This window comes from Microcaecilia unicolor, chromosome 10 (genome assembly GCF_901765095.1).
Source record: "Microcaecilia unicolor chromosome 10, aMicUni1.1, whole genome shotgun sequence".
In the NCBI taxonomy this organism is placed as follows: domain Eukaryota; kingdom Metazoa; phylum Chordata; class Amphibia; order Gymnophiona; family Siphonopidae; genus Microcaecilia; species Microcaecilia unicolor.
This window is the reverse complement of record NC_044040.1, coordinates 156,193,930-156,214,677: the sequence shown is the minus strand read 5'-3', so window position 1 is coordinate 156,214,677 and position 20,748 is coordinate 156,193,930. Positions and strand designations below refer to the sequence as shown.

Here is a 20,748-nt window from a genome sequence, read left to right as displayed (position 1 = left end):
TGCTACCTGCACTTAAATTTTGCCAAAAATATAACTATGTAAAAAAATATATAACAAAATTCACAAAATCAAAAACTCAGTACCGGCTACCTGCGATGCACTCATCCAAATATATTGTTACCCTATATATTTAATAGTGAAATATGACATTTTAATTGCCGGAGCTTTGACCATTCTTTTAATTTTGGGAGATTTTTCCTCATAGTTTGTACTCCCTCTGTGGTATCCGCTCTAGTGGCTACCTTTGTGTCATCTACAAAAAGGCAAACTTTTCATTGTAATCCTTCAGCAGTGTCTCTCACAAATATATTAAACAGAATCAGCCCAGTAACGACCCCTGAGGCACTCTACTACTCTACTTCCTTTCCTCTGAGCAGATTCCATTTACCACCACCCTCTGTCACCTCCCTCTTCAGTCAACCAGTTTCCAATCCAGTTCACCACTTTCAGGCTTATTTTTGAAAGAGAAGGGCGCCCATCTTTCGACTCAAATCGGGAGATGGGCATCATTCAACCACTGTCGCCCAAATCGGCATAATAGAAAGCCGATTTTGGGCATCCTCAACTGCTATCCGTCACGGGGACGACCAAAGTTCATGGGGGCGTGTCGGAAGTGTAGCAAAGGCGGGACTGGGGCGTGCCTAACACATTGGCGTCCCTGATAATGGAAAAAAAGAAAGGCGTCCCTGACGAGCACTTGGGCGACTTTACTTGGTCCATGCCTCAAAAAAAGGTGCCCGAACTGACCAGATGACCACCAGAGGGAATCAGGGATGACCTCCCCTTACTCCTCCAGTGGTCACCAACCCTCTCCCACCCTAAAAAGAAACTTTTTAAATATTTTTTGCCAGCTTCTATGCTAGCCTCAAATGTCACCCAGCTCCATGACAGCAGTGTGCAGGTTCCTGGAGCAGTTTTAGTGGGTGCAGTGCACTTCAGGCAGGCATACCCAAGCCCATCTCCTTACTTGTTACACTTCTGGTGGTAAATGTGAGCCCTTCAAAACCCACCAGAAGCCCACTGTGCCCACATGTAGGTGCCCCCCATCACCCCTTAGGGCTATGATAGTGTTGTACAGTTGTGGGATTGGGAGGTCAGCACACAAGGTAAGGGAGATGTGCACCTGGGAGCTATTTCTGAAGTCCACTGCAGTGCTCCCTAGGGTGCCCGGTTGGTGTCCTGGCATGTTAGGGGGACCAGTGCACTACAAATGCTGGCTCCTCCCATGACCAAAGGGCTTGGATTTGGTCGTTTCTGAGATGGGCGTCCTCGATTTCCATTATCGCTGAAAATCGGGGACGACCATCTCTAAGGACGACCATCTCAGAAGGTCGACCTAAATTTCACGATTTGGGCGTCCCCGACTGTATTATTGAAACGAAAGATGGACACTCATCTTGTTTCGATAATACGGGTTTTTCCGCCCCTTCGCTAGGACATCCTGCGAGGACATCCTCAGGAAAACTTGGGCGCCACTTTCGATTATGCTCCTCTTTGGGTCCTAAGTTCAGCCCTTTCAGCTTATATGTGAGTTATCTGTGAGGAACCAAATCAAAGGCTTTGCTGAAATACAAGAGATTACGCTTAGCGCATGTCCTTTATCCAGCTCTTTGGTCACCCATTCAAAGAAATCAATCAGGTTCGTTTGGCATGATTTTCATTTGGAAAAGCTATGTTCCCTCAGATTCTGCACTCTGTCTTTTCCATATGTCCATATATCACTTGTCTATTCCCAGCTTCACATACAATTATTTTCTTGCTATCCTTGTTAATATAGTCCAGCCTGTGGTCTGAGTTGGGAAAAGTGATAACGGTCTACTCTAAATATGAAACTTAGAGAGAGAAGACCATGGCTTTCATCAGCTTGCTTCAGAAAATGACAATAATGCACAAACATAAATACACAAATGTTAGTACACAAATGTGTAAAATTAAAAGTAGTGTCATGTACTACTTATATGCTTTGCCTGACATTAATAACCTTTACCTGAGAGGGTCTCTTGCTCTTCCAAAGTACTCCTGAAACTGTCATTTTGGTGTAAGTCTTGTGAATTTTTTTCCAGGTAGTTACCTATGTTGTTGGCCAGTTATATCCACCATGTGTACTCATTTAACGTTCTGAGTAGTGTGTCAACTTAAGTAGAGACAATATTTTAAGTTTTTCAGAGAACAGTTACCACACTCATGCTAAACGTTAACAGAATCTTCTGTTATTGTTTATTTTGGTTTGTGCTCTCATTATTGATTATTAGTCTTTTTAGGGGCTATTCTTGAAAGTTTACTTTGCAAGTAAATATGTGTTTACCTCTAGGGGCTATTCTTATATGCAGGTAAATGCATGTTTACCTTTGTATATACATAATTTGAAAATTGTATCCACTTAGTGACCTGGGAGGGAAAATAAGTGCAGGGATTTTATTTCTAAATCCCCATTCTTTCTTTGTTTTACACTTGCTTAAATGTAGGTGGGAGAAGGGACTGGAAAGGGAGACTGCAGCCATTTGTGCTTCCCTCCCACTATGAAACCTGGTAACAGCTTCCTTACACCTGTGTCAAATGCTAGAGGGGCAACCTAAGTTCAGAGGCTACTGTAGGCAGTGGCAGGCTATAACACATTCCCTGTCTTTTCTAGCTACTGGAGGCATGGCAAAATGGTCTAGAGTATGGCCTAGGATCCTTGGGGGTGGCAGTTTTGAGTCCCACTGTGGCTTCTTGTGATGCAGGGCACATAAGAACTTAAGAGTAGCCATACTGGTTCAGACCAATGGTCCATCTAGCCCAGTATACTGTTTTCCAAACATTGGCCAAGCCAGGTCACAAGTACCTGGCAAAAACCTAAATCGTTGCAAAATCCCAGGGCAAACAGTTGCTTCCCATGTCTGCCTCAATAACAGACTATGGACTTTTCCTCCAGGAATTCGTCCAAACCTTTTTTAAACCCAGATACGCTAACCACCGTTACTACCTCCTCCAGCAAAGAGTTCCAGAGCTTAAATATTTGTTGAGTGAAAAAATATTTCCTCCCATTTGTTTTACAAGTATTTTCACGTAACTTCCTCAAGTGCCCCCTAGGCTTTGTAGTTTTGGAATGAGTGAAAAATCGATTTATTTCTACTCATTCTACACCACTCAGAATTTTGTAGACCTCATTCATATCTCCCCTGATCCTTCTCTTTTCCAAGCTGAAGAGCCGTAACCTCTTTAACCTTTCCTCATACGAGAGGAGTTCCATCCCGTCTAACATTTGTTGCTCTTCTTTGAACTTTTTCTAATTCTGCTAAATCTTTTTTCAGATATGGCAACCAGAACTGAACGCAATACTGGATCGATACAAAGGCATTATAGTATTTTTGGTCTTACTCACCATCCCTTTCCTAATAATTCCTAGCATCCTGTTTGCTTTCTTGGCTGCCGCCGCACACTGAGCAGAAGATTTCAGTGTATTATCTACAACGACACCCAGATCTTTTTCTTGAGCATTGACCCCCAAGGTGGACCCTAGGATCAGGTAACTGTGATTCAGGTTATTCTTTCCAATGTACATCACCAAGCTTACCGGTCTATAATTTCCCAGATCACCCCTAGAACCCTTTTTAACAATCGGCGTCATGTTGGCCACCCTCCAATCTTCAGGTATTATGGACGATTTTAATGACAGGTTACATATTACTAACAGCAGATCAGCAATTTCATGCTTGAGTTCTTTGAGTACCCTTAGATGTATGCCATCCAGTCCAGGCAATTTTACTACTCTTTAATTTGTCAATTTGACTTGGTACATTTTCCAGGTTCACTGAGATTTCTTTTAATTCCTCCGCATCATCACCCTTGAAAACCATTTCTGGTACAGGCAGATCTCTTACATCTTCTTCTGTAAAGACAGAAGCAAAGAATTCATTCAGTTTCTCCGCTAAGGCCTTGTCCTTCCTGAGCGTCCCTTTTGCTCCTTCATGATCTAACGGTCCCACGGTTTCTCTCGCAGACTTTCTGCTTCTGATGTACCTGAAAAAGTTGTTACTGTGAGTTCTACCCTCTGTGGCAAGTTTCTCTTCCTATTCTGTTTTAGTCTTCTTTATTAAGCACTGGCAAGTCAGATGCAAAGCATTATGTTGGTTCTTATTTTCTTCGTTTGGGTCCTTTTCCCATTCTTTGAAGGACAATCTTTTGGCTGTAATGGTCTCTTTTACATCACTTTTTAATCACGCTGGCTGACATTTTCTCCTCTTTCCACCTTTGCAAATATTCGGAATGCATCTGGACTAGGCTTCAAAGATAGTATTTTTGAATAACGTCCATGCCTGGTTTAGAGGGGCATAATCGAAAGGGGTGCCAAGTTTTCCTAAGGACAACTTAGAGATGGTCGTCCCCGATTTTCGGCGATAATGGAAACCCAGGACACCCATCTCAGAAACGACCAAATCCAAGCCATTTGGTCATGGGAGGAGCCAGCATTCGTAGTGCACTGGTCCCCCTGACATGCCAGGACACCAGTCAGGCACCCTAGGGGGCACTGCAGTGGACTTCACAAATTGCTCCCAGGTGCATAGCTCCCTTACCTTGGGTGCTGAACCCCCTAACCCCCCCCCCCCCCAAAAACCCACTCCCCACAACTGTACACCACTACCATAGCCCTAAGAGATGATGGGGGGACCTACATTTAGGATACAGTGGGTTTCTGGTGGGTTTTGAGGGGCTCACATTTACCACCACAAGTGTAACAGGTGGGGGGGATGGGCCTGGGTCCACCTGCCTGAAGTGCGCTGCACCCACTAAAACTGCTCCAGGGACCTGCATACTGCTGTCATGGAGCTGGGTATGATATTTGAGGCTTGCATAGAGGCTGGAAAAAATATTTGTTAAAATTTTTTTGAGGGTGGGAGGGGGTTAGTAACCACTGGGGGGAGTAAGGGGAGGTCATCCCCGATTCTCTCCGGTGGTCATAGGGCACATTTTAGTGGCTTGATCTTAAGAAAAAAAAGGACCAGGTAAAGTCGTCCAAGTATTCGTCAGGGACGCCCTTCTTTTTTCCATTATCAGTCGAGGACGCCCATGTGTTAGGCACGCCCCAGGCCCACCTTAGCTACGCCGCCGACGCCCCCGTGAACTTTGGTCGTCCCCGCGACAGAAAGCAGTTGAGGACGCCTAAAAATCGGCTTTCGATTATGCCGATTTGGGCGACCCTGTGAGAAGGACGCCCATCTTGCGATTTGTGTCGAAAGATGGGCGCCCTTCTCTTTCGAAAATAAGCCTGTTAGTGTCTTAACCTTTGCAGCTGATCCTTTTAGTTTCTTTTTAACCATTTTCCTCATTTTATTATAGTCGCCCTTTCGAAAATTAAATGCAGCTACAGTAGATTTCTTTTGTGGTTTCATCCCAGATAGCTCAAACTTGGTCATGTTATGATCACTGTTTCCCAATGGACCCAACACCGCCACTTCTCGCACTATGCCCTGCATGCTACCAAGGACCAGATCCTCCTCTCGTCTGTTCCTGGACCAGCTGCTCCAAGAAGCAGTCGTTTATTACATTTAGAAATTTTATCTCCCTGGCACTCCTTGATGTAACATTTATCCAGTCAATATCAGGGTAATTGAAATCACCCATTATTATAGCATTGCCCAATTTGCCAGCTTTCCTAATCCCTGTAAACATTTCTTCATCCGTCTGTTCGTTCTGTCCCGGTGGACGTTAGTACAGCCCTACAAGAATACTCCTTCCCTTCACACAATGAATTTCTATCCATAATGATTCCACGCTGCTATCTGTGTCATGTGAAATGTTTATTTTATTTGACTCAATTCCCTCTTTAACATATAGCGCAACCCTTCCTCCAATTTGATCCTCTCTATCATTATGATACAATTTGTACCCTGTTAACACAGTATCTCATTGATTGTCCTCTTTCCACCAAGTCTCTGAGATGTCTACTATATCTACCTCATCATTAATGCTATATATTCTAACTCTCTCATTTTATTTTTTAGGCTTCTAGCATCTGTATACAGGCACTTCAGATTGTGTTTTTTTGCTTTGATCTACAAGCTGCTTAGAAGTTGAAGGGGATAATGTGTATCCTTTATCCTGCTCTCTCATTAAGCACACTTGACTTACTTTAAGCATTGTTGAAACCTCTCTACTGGGATTCCCTAAATGTCCTGTTTCAATAGTATCCTTCAAGAATACTCCACACCAAATCATGCGCTCCTGGGCAACTGTTGGCTTTCTCCCCCAGTTTAAAAGCTGCTCTATGTCCTTTTTAAAAGTTAACACCAGTAGCCTGGTTCCATCCCAGTTAAGGTGAAGCCCACCCTTTCGGAACAGTCTCCACCTTTCCCAAAATGTTGCCCAGTGCCTAACAAATCTAAATCCCTCATCCCTGCACCATTGTCTCAACCAGGCATTGAGACTTCGGACCTCTGCCTGCCTTTTGAGTTCTGTGCGTGGAACAGGGAGCATCTCTAAAAATGCGACCCTGGAGGATCTGGACTTCAGCTTTCTACCTAAGAGCCTAAATTTGGATTCCAAAACCTCCCTTTCACATTTTTCTTTGTCATTGTTACCCACATGTACCAAGACAGCTGGCTTCTCCCCAGCACTATCTAAGATCCTGTCTATGTGACGCATGAGGTCCGCCACCTTCGTATCAGGCAGGCAGGCCAGTCACCAGGTGATCCTCGCATCCACCAGCCAACCAGCTGTCTATATGCCTAATGATCGAATCACCAACTACAACAGCTGTCCTAAACCTTCCCTCCTGGGCAGAACTTCTTGGAGACATATCCACGGTGCGAGAGGATAGTACATCACCTGGTGGGCAAGTCCTGGCTACAGGAGTACTTCCTATTTCACCAGGGTGATGCCTTCTAGGAGACCTCCCTCCTCCAAGGCAGAACAGGGACTGCCAGACTGGAGGTGGGACTTCTCTACAATATCCCTCTCCAGTGGGCAACCCTCTGGTTGAACACTTCATGTTAGGGAGGAGCTGCTTTGATTGTACACACTGAGGGGCCCTTTGGACACCTCTCTCCCCACCCGCCAGTCTCCCTTTCCCAGTGCTTGCCTATTAGTGTTTAAACCGCAGCAGTTGTCAGCCTTGCATATCAAGAAATCTAAACATATTTTAGAGTGTGGAGGCAGAGATCTTTCTATGCAAATAACTGTAAACATTGTATTTGTGAAAAAAATAAAACTGCAAAGTGTGTAAAATTGTAAGGGTCCATAGCCTTCATCCTCAGTTCTGTAAGGATTTGCTTCTTTATTTTGCATAGGGCTTTCATCTCCTGCTGCACATCTCTGCAAAGGCCTGTGACTTGCAGCAGAAGCTGGCCTAAGATGGCTGTAAGGGGGAGGTTCGCCAACAGGCGTGTCACCCATTTCCAGGGGGGAGGGTTCTCAGCTGCAGTCACCTATTGCACTGCTGCTTGGGGTGCTCTTTCTCCACCTTTTCTTCCTCCTCCAGTAAGGGGCATGTCCCTCCAGGGGTCATCCTACCCCTCTTTAACATCCCCCTGCTGTGGCCCTGTCATGGGGTGAGGGACTCCTCCCGGGGGCCATGGCAGCCTTCTCCCATGCCCTCTCTGCTGCAGGCTGTTCTGCTAGTTGTTATGGAGCAGACTAGTCTTGGGCAGGTTGTACCACAGCTGGAGGGTGACCTGTGTGTTTAAAAAGTTTGCAGTTGAGATCAACACATCCTGCATGGCTTGTATAGTGATGCAGCTGGCTTTCGGTGACAGGGACAGAGACAGCTAGGGGCTACTGGTTGTTACCCGGTGGACATCTCTGATCTGTGGTACCAATGAGATGACATAGCAGGAAACCCCCGAGCCACTGATGTAATATCTTTCTGTCCACTAAGAGGGTTGTTTCATGCAAGATGAGCCCTGGGGGCCATAGGTGACCAAGCACTGGCTGAGAGGTAGTGTGTCACTGCGCTGTTGTTGTTCAGTTCTTTTAAATTGTTCTTATGTATGCATTGTAAGAAAAAAATGTTTTGTTTTGATTATATGCCACCTAGAACTTTTTTTAACCAGAAAACTTTATAAATAGAAATTAATAAATACATTAATAAATGTTGCACATTACAGGATGGTGAGATATATCTTCTGTACAATTATAAATATTAGCATCTCTTATTCATTTTAAAAATATAAGACCTGAACTCTAAATTTTGTTCACATATGTAGATATAAAATACATTTTTTTAAATTGTGTTTCAACACCTGTTCAGTTCTCCTACTCAAACATGTATACTGTACACATGCCTACACACACTCTGTATGTAGTACCTTACAGAAACAGGCTTTTAATTACTTGATTTCTTCTTATTCCCCTCACAAAGGTTGAATCACCTATGGAGGCCCAAAATAGTGATGCTCAGAACAGTGATGCTCATTCTATGTCGAGTGATCTACTTGATATTTTGCTTCAAGAAGATGCATGTTCAGGCACTGGATCAGCTGCTTCGGGGAGTGGGGTTTCAGCTGCCTCTGAGTCTTTGGCATTGGGTTCAAATGGATGTGATATATCAGGAAGCACAACAGGTGAGTGCAGGTGTCTGATTTCCACCAAAATGAAACATAAAAATGGATTACCAAGATGCTGCTGGCTACAAACTTGCTATTTGAAAATCATCCAATCCAAACTGAAATGCAAATTGTTTTTCGTACTTCTAAGTTCCAATTTCTTAACAAAGATATTAAAAGGAGGAAAAAAAACTTGAGAAGCTCAGGTCAGTGTCCTCATGATTCTGGTATTCGACTTGCAGCTGAGCAGCTTCCTCATTAGTCTAAAAAAAAACCTTCTTATATATCTTTGTGTGAATGTTTTGCTCTTTTATGAGTATAAGTGTGAATAATTTTTCTCAAACATCAATTATAATATTTTTACTGGAACAGATTTCATCTGAGAAACCTGTTCCAGTAAAAAATATTATAATTGATGTTGGAGAAAATTATTCACACTTATACACATAAAGAGCAAAAAATTCACATAAAGGTATATAATATAAGAAGGGTTTTTTTTTTCTTAGACTAATAAGGAAGCTGCTCAGCTTCAAGTCCAGTACCAGAACCATGAGAGCGTTGACCTGAGTTTCTGAAGATTTTTTTCCTCCTGTTTACTAAGCCGCACTGTAGGGGGCCCTTTTACAGAGCGGCGGTAAGCCCAATGCGGCCGCCGGCGGTAGTCCTGCCTCAAGCTCACACCATTTCTGGAAGAAAATGAAAACCCCCGGAAATGGCTTGCGTGGCAGTAACCCGGTTGTAATTGGGCATCGCCACATGATGCCCTGTTACCGCTGGGTTAGCGCAGGAGCCCTTATCTGCCACCTCACTGGTAGTGGTAAGGGTGGTAAGGGCTTCCTGCTGCATGGCCATGCGGTAAGAGTTCTCTTACCACATGGCCATGTGTGTCTAGGGGCTTTTTACCCGCTGCGGTAAAAAGGCGTGTGGGAAAACTGTTCCCCACCGCTAATGCAGAGCTCTTTTTCCTGCAGCTTGGTAAAAGGACCCCTAGGTGCGCTAACGTTTTTAGCGTGCACTAACACTAGAGACACCCATATGAATATATGGGTGTCTCTAGCATTAGCGCGCACTAAAAGCACTAGCATGCCTTAGTAAACAGAGCACATAACTTTTCCATTTTGCCAATGCTTTAAACCTATTAGAATAGTCCAGAGATGCTACTGAAACTTGTTCACAACCAAACTTCTGTATTATAAACCTTTAATTGCTTTTTTAACACGGCTAAGTCACAGAGATTTGTTGTGACATTTTTGCAATTTAAATATAGATCCTCAAAATCCAGAACTTGGATTTTGAATGAAATGTTTTCTGCTACCCCAAACCACAGTTTATACAGTCGAACAACGGTTTCCGAGAGAGTAGGGCTCAAAAATAGTCATGGCTTTAGTCCTTCAACTGTGAATGAGGTGCATCTCATAAAAAGTAACTTTATCTTGATCACCAGTGATTGAGAGAACAGTGGCCTATTTAGAAGGCCAATAGCTATTATATTTTGCTAGTTATAATTTCTTTGTGGAAATTTAATTTTTCAACCTGCACAGCCCCACAGGAGCTTGAAGGTAGGTGTGGCCAGCTTTCAAAATGATAACTGTTAAGCAGCCTAGAACAGTGCTTATCAATCTCTCAGCAGCCATGATACCAATTAGCGCAGCAGCCGAAATTGTGACCCCCTGGTGGCATAGGACAATGATGTCCTTTGTATCTTCCACCCAGGTCTGTGACCCCATTTGGGAGCACAACTCAGAGTTTAGAAAGCTCAGGCCTAAAATTATAAGTGACTCGAATATTAAAACATTTTCCTTTATTCTCAGAATGAAAAAAAACCTTTCATACACCTGACCATTATAATTTTGAACATGTTTGAGTCCAACAAATCTTAGCATGTAAATTTAACAACTGTGTTGTAGATGGTAATTAATAAAATGTATTTTCCTGTGCTGAAGGGAGTAGTGAGACAAGTCATACCAGTAAATACTTTGGAAGCATTGACTCCTCAGAAAACAATCAGAAATCCAAAAGGAGCACATACATGGAACAAAGCAATCATTTCATTAAATATATGCTTCAAGATCCAATCTGGTTGCTGATGGCAAATACAGATGATGCAGTTATGATGACGTACCAGATCCCATCCCAGTAAGTTTCATTTTAAAGCAATGACAATGAATTCTACTTTTTTTGGAGGGGGGGGGGGGGATTTAATTTTTAGTGCAAGAACTGACATTAGCCTTTTATTTTCTACTTGTATTATGTGTTCCATATCTTGATTAGGTACTTGACAAATTTTCTTTTGCTCTGAAATTTTTCTCTTATAATTTTAATTATTCTATTATAATTAATGCCCCCTGTGCAAAACACACAACAACCACACCGCAGAAGACAGAATATGGACCATGTTCAAACCACCCCAGCTAGGCACAGTAAAGACACTATTGACAAAATATGTGCATGCATACTGCCTACTTTACAAATGCCCCAACTACATGTTTGAAAGAGGTCAATTTCCAACAGACAAAGATGACATAGAGGCATATTTTCAAAGCACTTTGGGAGGCTAAGTTCCATAGGTTTCTATGGAACTTTGGGAGGCTAAGTGCTTTGAAAATGAGCCTCATAGTACTCACACCTATCCCGAAAAACACTACCAGCAAGATCAATGATATCACAAATTATAGACCAGTAGCCTCAATACCACTACTGACCAAAATGATGGAAGGTCTAGTAACACAGCAACTAACGGAATACTTGACAAAATTCTTAATTTTTCATAAATCACAATCAGATTTCAGACCACAACACAGCATTGAGACGGTCATAACCACCCTGATAAAATTCAGAAGCATAATATGCCAAGGATAAAATGCATTACTACTACAATTCGACCTGTTAAGTGCATTCGAACTAGTAGACCACACCACACTAATGACACTGCTCGACAAAATAGGTATCAGTGGTGCAGTGACAACATGGTTCAATGGCTTCCTAAAGACTAGATCCTGCATTGTAAAGATGTCCAAACTATACTGTTTAATGTAATGATGGCGCCACTCAGGGGAAAAATGGAATTAATGGATTTCAACCCATTTATGTATGCAGACAACATCACCATCTTCATACCTTTACAAAACAATATCACAAACATCAGGACAAAATAAAGGATTGGACATCATGGAAGAATTGACAACAACTTTCAAACTGAACAGAGACAAAACCAAATTCCTAGTACTATCCAGGCCACACAACCCCATATCCTACCAAGAATTCACAATCGACCAAAAAACATGCCACATCGAAACACAACTTAAAGTACTAGGAATCATTCTTGGCAAACATCTAACACAATCAAATACCAGCAGTAACATCAAGATGCTTCAGAACACTATGGAAACTGAGAAGAATAAGAGACTACTTCCCTAGACAATCTCTCCAGATACTGGTCCAGTCAACAATACTATTGCAACTAGACTACTGCAATGCAGCATACGTAGGGTGCAAGGAAACTTATAGGCCAATGCTCAAAATGTAACGCCAGCACTAGAGGCAATTAGCACTGGACTAGTGCTGACATTAGTGAGCGCAGAATGTTCAGAGAGCTCTAGCATGGGAGACGATGAGCACTTCAAAGATTAGTTCAAATAGCATGCAAATGTAGTCCCACGGATGTTAATGAGATCTTTTCCTATTCCCTCCCAATTTTCAGAACAGCATACAAAGCAACACCATCCTTACCGCTGATGACCTAACACCAGCTTGGAGCAGGTATTAGGGTGTTTGAAGAGAGGATTTCTTAGATTCTTTCTTTAAAATCTGTCGTTTTTTATTAATTTGGAAGCAGAAGGAAGCCCTTGCAAGACTCTAAGCACTAGTAGTGAGAGATGAATGCGTGTGAGTCATAGCAACCCTGACATGAAAGCACACATTGGTGCTTGTTTCCTGTGCTTAAATGTAAGCCTTCCAAGTTTAAAAAAAAAAAATAATTTTTTTTTAATTTTTTGAAAAACTTATATTTAAAGGTGCAAAAAAAACAGGTGCTAATGTATGTTTCGCTTTTGGGTTTGCCTGGCAAATGCACACAAGGGGTGAGCTTACTGTGAAACTCTTCTACACATGCACAAGGCATGTTCCCACCCCCCCTTTGCTTTCACTTTTACAGTGCACATATAATTTGAATACCATTTCCTTTGAGCATTGGCAAGCTAGTTTTCTGTGCTGTTCTGGTGGTATGGGTTCTTTGCTGTTGGCTTTCTACGGGAGTTCTGAGCATAAAAGTTTGAGGGTAGCATATAAATATTTTAAATAAGTACTGTCACTAGGTGCAAAGATACCCATAAACCTCCATAAAATAAATAAATAACTAGTTGTATCTGTGGCAGTGCTATGCATTGCTATTTGGAGGAACTGACTTCCATTCCCATAGTAGGCCTTCTACTCCATTGTCTTATTAGGGCTGGGAGGACGCATTCACAGCCCTTCAGATGAGAGAGATGAAGTCCCAGTCATGCAATGGTGCAATGTAGTTGCTGGATTTTAGGACCTATGATTGCAAGGTACTGCAAGAAACCCTGTCGCATAGCTCCTAGTCAAGAACTGTTGCTGCCCTAACTATGCTAGGTGACTTGTAGGGATATATAAAATAGGGGAGAGTTCCCAGGTAGAAGCAACTGAAAGCTTATGGTGCTGGACCTTAGCCCTGGTTCTAATTATGCTGGAAACTCAGCAGATTAGGAGGAAACTTCTGCCTCATCCCCCCAAAAAATAAAAACAGAAATGAAAGTAAATATTGGTTAGAGAAAGGGAAATCATCAGGGCTTACAATAGCACTTAAAAATTGTGGACTCAGTATTCAGAAGGTCAGCTGCTACATAAAAATCAGCCATTCTATCTGTAGGTTGGATCACTTAATATATGGTTGTAAGCTTATAATGATAGATGGATCTACGTAAGGATAATTTATACAGATAACTGATCTGAATAACAGGTAAGTTATCCATGTAAGTTAGGGTTGCTGTTTTGGTGGTTCATGTACACAAACAAAGTTATCCAGATAGCAGTTGTATACAGTGCTTTTTTTGAAGGAAAAAAGGTACTGGTACTCATTGTGGGTGGGGTCGCATCTATGGCTCCGCCCCTATGGTAGTCACACCCAAAGTAGCCAAACCCCTTACACCAGCCATGGTGCATATAAACAGGTATTGAAAATACTATACCAGTATAGGAGAAAAAAATAACTTGTGATTTTTTTTTCATTATAAATAATTCCTGTAAGCTCCAGTATACCCAGTTCAAAATAAGACAGCAAATGTAAATTCTCAAATTGGACATATTCCAAACACTAAAATGAAAATAAAATGATTTTTTTTTCTACCTTTGTTGTCTGGTGACTTGCAAGACTCTAAGCACTAGTAGTGAGAGATGAATGCGTGTGAGTCATAGCAACCCTGACATGAAAGCACACATTGGTGCTTGTTTCCTGTGCTTAAATGTAAGCCTTCCAAGTTTTTCTGATCATGTTGGTCCCAGTTTCGGATTCTGCTGCTCTCTATCTGTTCCCTTAACTCTGTTTCCAGGGCTTCCGTTCCATTTATTTCTTTACTTTCCTCCTTTCTTCTTCATTTCTTGCCCTACATCCATAGGTAAAAGCTGGGTCCTCCGCGAACTTGACTGGAGGAGGTATAGAGTGGATCCAGCTTTTGCCTATTTTCTCCTGTGCAATTTTTCTCCTATTTTCCCTTTCCCTCATCTCTATCAGTATGCATCGCCTTCCTCTTTCTTCCCTCCCCTCCATCCATGTGCAACTCCTTCCTCTCTCTTCCCTCTCATCCATCCATATCCAGCATTTTTCATCTCCTCCCCTCCATCCATGTTCATCTCACTTCCTCTCTCTTACCTTCCCTCCATCCATGTCCAGCATTTCCAGAATTTCTCCTCTCTCCCTTCCCTCCATCTGTGTGCATCTCCTTCCTCTGTCTTTCCTTCCATCCAACATTTCTCCTCTTTTCCCTGCCCTCCACTCCATCCATCCATGTCCAGCAACTCTCCTCTCTCCCCTGATATTCTTTGGAGATGATGAATCTTTAAAGCAATTTAAATCAGTATAGGCACCTTTTACCAAGCTACAGCAAAAGGGGGCCTGCACTGGTGGCGCATGTTTTTCACGTGCACTGAGGCCCCCTTTTACCACACCGGCTAAAAAGGAAGTCTCTTTTTTTTCCTGCAGGAAATGGCTGTGCGGCAAGTAAAAGCACTTGTGTGGTCATTTCGGGGGGGGGGGGGGGGAGCCCTTACCGCCACCCATTGAGGTGGTGGAAAGGGCTCCGGCAGTAACTGAGCAGCACACGGCACTGTCTGATTACTGCTGGATACACTCTGGCGCTATCTATGAAATATCAAGTGTTGTCAGTTGTTAAAACTGCTTTTTTTCAGCTTCTTCTGAATTGGTTGAAACCTGTATTATCACAGTATGATCTTAGGTCTGTGATACAGAGCATGGTGATTTCTCACATTGATTATTGTAATGCTGTGTATATGGGTATTGCAAAATCTAGAATACAAGCACTGCAAATGATACAGAATGTTACAGCGCACTTACTGAGTGGAGTTTCTTGTTTTCAACATGTAACACCTGTGCTTCATCCTTTGCACTGGTTACCCATTCATTCTAGATTTCTATATAAAATTGCATGCTTAATTCATCAAGCATTATATGCAGTTTTTGTTCCTTGGTATTTGAAAAATTCTGTTGTGTACAAGACCGTTGAGGGCCTTGAGGTCAGATCATGCGATGTTATTGGTAACTGGAGATTTACATTCTGATAAGAACTGTTTGCACTTGGAATTCAGTATTCTCACTTGCTGATCAGCAGATTTGGAATGCACTACCTGGAGTCATTAGATTGTGTAGTATTATGACATCTTTTCATAAACTATTGACACATTTATGTGTGCAGGCGTTGAGATAATGTGTTTAAACCTTTTGTTTTGACACAACAAAATGTTTTATTTGAAATTGCTGAGATCACTTTTCTATGAGTTATCATGGGGCTAATATGTTATATCTTTATTTGTTTTGAATTGAAATGTATTTGTTTTTACTTTGATTATATATGTGATATTGTAATCTTAGTTATAGACAGAATATAATTTTTTTAATAAATATTAAACAACTTGGAAGAGTCAAAATGTGCTTACAATTTTGGCGTATTTCAGTGCAAAATATTTGTTCCAATCTCTACAAAATGTATAAACTGTGAAATATTTTTTCCATTTGTTCTGTATAATAGATTGGTTTTATGCATATTTTCTAAATGGATATCTTTTTTTTGTTGTTTTGTTTAGAAATACAGAAAGTGTTTTAAAAGATGATAGAGAAAAGCTAAGGTTAATGCAGAAATTCCAGCCAAAGTTCACAGAGGATCAGAAGAAGGAACTACTTGAAATTCACCCGTGGATCCAGAAGGGTGGAATCCCTAAAGCAATTGATGTTGCAGTAAGTTTAAATTTGGTTAAAATACTTTGGAGATGGTTTAGATTATTATTGCCAACCCAACAGAATGTTAGAAAGTAATTATATTTGGGTACATAGGGGCTTGAAAATCTGTCCCGGAGCAAAGTAACTCTGATAACTAAAGAGAATTAACCCAAATTTGGTGTGGGAGAACAACTGGGTAAAAGACCCATCAGTTTGAAAACTGGTCGGATTGGACCAGGAGTTTCCCAAAGAATGTCCCAGTGCATTTTTTTCAGGAGAAGTAATTTCATCAGCTAAGAGAACAGTTTCAGTGACAGCACTGTAAAGAAAAGTTTACTATCTCCCATATTTAAATAAGAACTTCCACACATTTAAAAACTTATATGCTCATTCTCCTTTTCTTCCCTATTCCAGTAATTAATGTATCTTAGTTTAATGTTGGTAGAGAAATCTATGCTGCTAATAAGGTAATTAATGAAGGACACTTATGTCTCACTTTTCTTCTTTAAGGAATGCATCTACTGTGGAGATTACGTGAAAGGCAATGTTTATGTTTCCTACGATGATGAAATTCAAGACTTTGAGCTTCATGGAATGATTGAACCCAGTGAAGAAAATGGTTTGTCTTCCATGAGCCTTGTGCCTGAACAACAAATTTAATTACGCAGTGTTAAATTGAAATGTATAATCATCTGTAAATAATTTCTAATTAAATTTGTGTATTTTTTTTTGATTGAGGAAACGGGTCATGTGTGTTTTAAAGACAGATGTCATTGTTTATATGTTAAAAACAGCTGGGCCTAAAAATTACAATCCATTATTATAAACCTACCCATAATCTGGATATTTACCCTCCAGGTGCATTTTAAACTGTGATAAGAAATCCAGACAGTTGGTAACATTGTCCTTTATTCCTCAGTTTTCTTTGCTCTTACTACAGAAGGATTGAAATATTGTGGTTATGCTGGACCACCTTAAACCCCTGCACCAAATAATGGAATTTGAGTTCATGAATTCAATTTGCAATAATAATCTTTAAAATCAGATGTTGACATATTGCCGATATATAAGGCACTTAACCTGTAGAATTCTGATCAATGTGGTAATCTCCATCCAATGAACCCTGCCTAGGGGAACATCTCACATAGCTAAGGTAGCATATATCATGGTAAATCCAGGATAGATATTATGACTCCTCTCTAATTTTTAGCATAGTCTGAAATTACAATCACATAACCCCTGCTGTTGAGTCAGTAGCTAGAATATGGGAAGGAATTGCAGTTCCAAATCTCAATTTTTCTTCCGATCTCTACTTTAGATATTCTTTCAAACTGTAATTTTAATATTGACAGATAAAAATGAAGCTTGTATGAAATCTGTGATGCTTTTATATGGTTTATAAGATATTTCAGAAAGTTGTTTGAAAAGTTATTTAGCAGTCTATTCCAGAAATGTTTTGTCTTGAGTTTTTATGAATAGTCTTAACCAGTACACTAGAATTTTTGTTGACACGGTTTTCCTGTGGTTTTCTGTTGAAATGGTCATTAGGAAGATTTTCAGTTTCTAATATGTTTAAAAACTTGGCTGCTCCTCTACCTTGCCACCTCTCCCTATAATTCAAATAGTGCTTTTCAAATATTGAAATATTTTTATAGTTAGAGCAGTCAGTTCTTCTGCTTTCAAAAATACTTTGTGCAATGTGTATTAAGTACTAAAAGTGTTCAAAGCTTCACACAACAACCAACATAACATAAGGACATAAGAATAGCCATACTGGGTCAGATCAGTGGTTCATCAAGCACGGTATCCTGCTTCCAACAGTAGCCAATCCAGGTCATAAGTATCTGGCAGATACCCAAATAGTAGCAAACCCAAACATCAGACACAACTTTCTGATATAATATAGCTGTATGTTGACTGTTTTGCAGCCTGATGAACATTTGAGCATTATTTTGAGCTGCATGGCATTTTTGAAATATTTATTATGAGAAATCTGTTTTTATGATTTTCACTTTATTTAACATTTGTCTTGGTTTGCACAAAAAAATGATTGCCATTAAGTACCAGTATAGAGTATCCCACAGTACAGTGCTTTTACTGGTGACGATGCCTGTATGTGCAACAGACTGATGCTGCCATCTTGTGGCTTTTTGCTGTTTAAAACAAGGTGGTGACGTCTATACTGTACACCGCTTAGCCCCTAATGCAGCCTTTGCATGGGCGAAACATGGCCTGTGTTGGGCATTCTGAGGTACTGCTAGAGCTGATGTATGTGTGCCCGAGTTCCAGAGAGACACATGTAACTTATAGTATTCTTTAAGTTACATGTGTAAGTCCCACCACTGTGTACCCCTATCTGTAAAATATATATACTGTATAAGATGCACATGTATTTACAGAATAGCACTTAAGCAGAATTTTGGCATATATATGTACATTTTGCCATTATTCTAATGACTTACACACAGAATCGGCATGAAATAGATAGAATTGCCCTGCACATGCATAACTGTACACCTTTTTTTTCTGTTGAATTTTACTTGGTTAGTTGTGAAGCTGATAGGTGTATTTGCACCAAATGTAGTATTGCTGGGTATGTTTTTCTGGTTGAATCAAATACATACTTTGGTGTAGATAGGAAGTCATGATCACATAAAGGGCACAAAGCTGAGTGGAGTATCCAAGGCAAGTAAGGGAAAGGTTCAGAGAGTAGTAGGGAAAATAGGTTTTTTCCGGTGCTTGTCCAGTAAACACCTTTTTTTTTTTTTAATACTGAGGGTGTTTTATTGGTGTTTATTAGTTAAAACCTAGAATCAGAAGCTCCAGTTGTTATTTGTATGAAAACCTGCTGCATCTTTTTTGTCGTAGAAATCCAAAATGTTGAACTGTTACTCAGGTTTGTTCAGTAGGGAAAAGATTCTATCATATGATTCTCAGTTATAGGAGCTCTTTTACTAAGCAGCATTAAGCTTCCAGTGCAGATTTACTGCACCTTAATTTTTAGCAAGGACATGCCCCAACCTCTAACACATGTTAAAAATACCTAGCTTGGCAAAAAGTCATGCTAGATGCCTAATGAACTGAGTTGGTGTGACAAGAGACAGAGGCCATTGGTGGCAGCTAGCGCACAGTGCTGCATATTAGTGTCATGACTGCTGATAGCATGGCTGCACTTCCTGCCACTTGAAAAGGAGGTGGTAAATGTAGCCATTCTACCAAAACTTGGCCACTACTCTTTTCATAAGGTCCTGACTCCCCCTATGTGATCCCCCTACTGGCATCCATTTCCCCATCCCCAATACTTGCCCAATTGAAGTTCTCTGCCCCAAATCCCCCCTCGATTTGCATCATTACCCCCCCCCCCCCCAATTGCATACTCCTCAATGAAGAGCTCCCTTGTACCAAAGCCACACCCACAAGTAGATGTCTGAACCCTCCCCAGGTCCTTCCATCACCCATGTGCCTTACCTGGAAGTGATTGTTGGTGATACAGAGAGCTGTCTCTCTCCCATCCTGTTGAGTTTCTCAAACTGCTTCCTTATATGGAAGACTGACTTTAGCAGTAGCACCACAAGACTGCCACTAGGGGTCATGGCAGCCAATCTTCTCATATATCAGACTGCCCCTAGGGGCGATACCTATCTTTGGGCACTAGGGGTCATAGCTGCCATTTTGAGAAGCCCAGCAGGACAGGCAAGAACAGAGGGGGACCATTTATGTCTGGCCCACTGTACCATCAATGATCACCTCTAGGTAAGGCCCGGGGTTGATGGGGGGGTCTAGGAGGGTTCAGACATCAACATATTGATGGGACTCTAGCTCAGAGGGAGGGGCCTTTTGAGTTGGGCTTCTCATGGGGGGGGGGTTAGGGTGATTGGAGGGGTATGCAATCAGAAGGGGTTATGGAGGGACTTCAAAGATGCAAGTGTTGGGGCAAGGGAAATGGATGCTGGGAGGGGGATGAGATTGGGGAGGGAATGTATTTGGCATTTGCCTTCTTTCAAGGCAATTTATTTCTGTTATAGGCCTGCACCACATTATCTGCAGTGCCAGATACTACTACTACTACTTAGCACTTCTAATGCAGTACCTTCTTGGTATGGCTCTACCCTGTACAGTAAGGGGGGATTCTGTATAGGTTTTCCAAAGTTAGAAACTTAATTTGTGCACAGATCAGAAAGTAATTGGATAAATTGATGATAATCATTGGTTTTAATAAGCACTTAATTGGCAGTTATTAGGAGTTGCACCCAGATCTGCCCTACTCTCTGTTCTGTAACATGTGCACTAATTCTCATAGCATGCAACTCCAAAGGGGTTGTGGCCATGGTGGGTCAGGGCATTCCAAGAATTTTGGTGTGGTGTTATAGAATACCTGCATCTCTGCGCCTAACCATTATTGGTTGGGCATAAGCACTTACACCAGCCTTTGGCAAGCATAAATGCTCACACCCAAAGTTAATCACAAAATGCACGCTAAGATACTATTCTATAAAGACTGTTCCATGTGGAACGGCCTTTGCTGATCTAGGCACCTAACTTTGGGTGACCTACACAGAATTCACCAGTAGATATGGGACAGGTGCTGGGCATGTCCCTTCCTTTTACTGCAAAGGTTTTATACTTTATACTACAAAATTACCGCAGTTTAGTAAAAGACCCCCATAATTTCAGATTTTATATTCTATTTTAAGATGTTCTTTTCAGTATTTAGAAAAGTAAATGATTTGTGTCCAGTGCTTGTAGCAATACCCCAAT

The 20,748-nt window shown here is 41.3% G+C and overlaps 1 protein-coding gene across 1 annotated transcript in view; it reads left to right on the top strand.

Moving 5' to 3' along the window:
- Nucleotides 1–16,650, top strand: part of PER2 (period circadian regulator 2) — a 199,369-nt gene extending 182,719 nt beyond the window's left edge. The window contains exons 20-23 of the mRNA XM_030215648.1: nucleotides 8,339–8,540; nucleotides 10,466–10,658; nucleotides 15,858–16,008; nucleotides 16,501–16,650. Coding sequence (XP_030071508.1) covers nucleotides 8,339–8,540; nucleotides 10,466–10,658; nucleotides 15,858–16,008; nucleotides 16,501–16,650 — 696 coding nt within the window. The remainder of the gene's footprint in view (nucleotides 1–8,338; nucleotides 8,541–10,465; nucleotides 10,659–15,857; nucleotides 16,009–16,500) is intronic.
- Nucleotides 16,651–20,748: the final 4,098 nt, after the last annotated feature.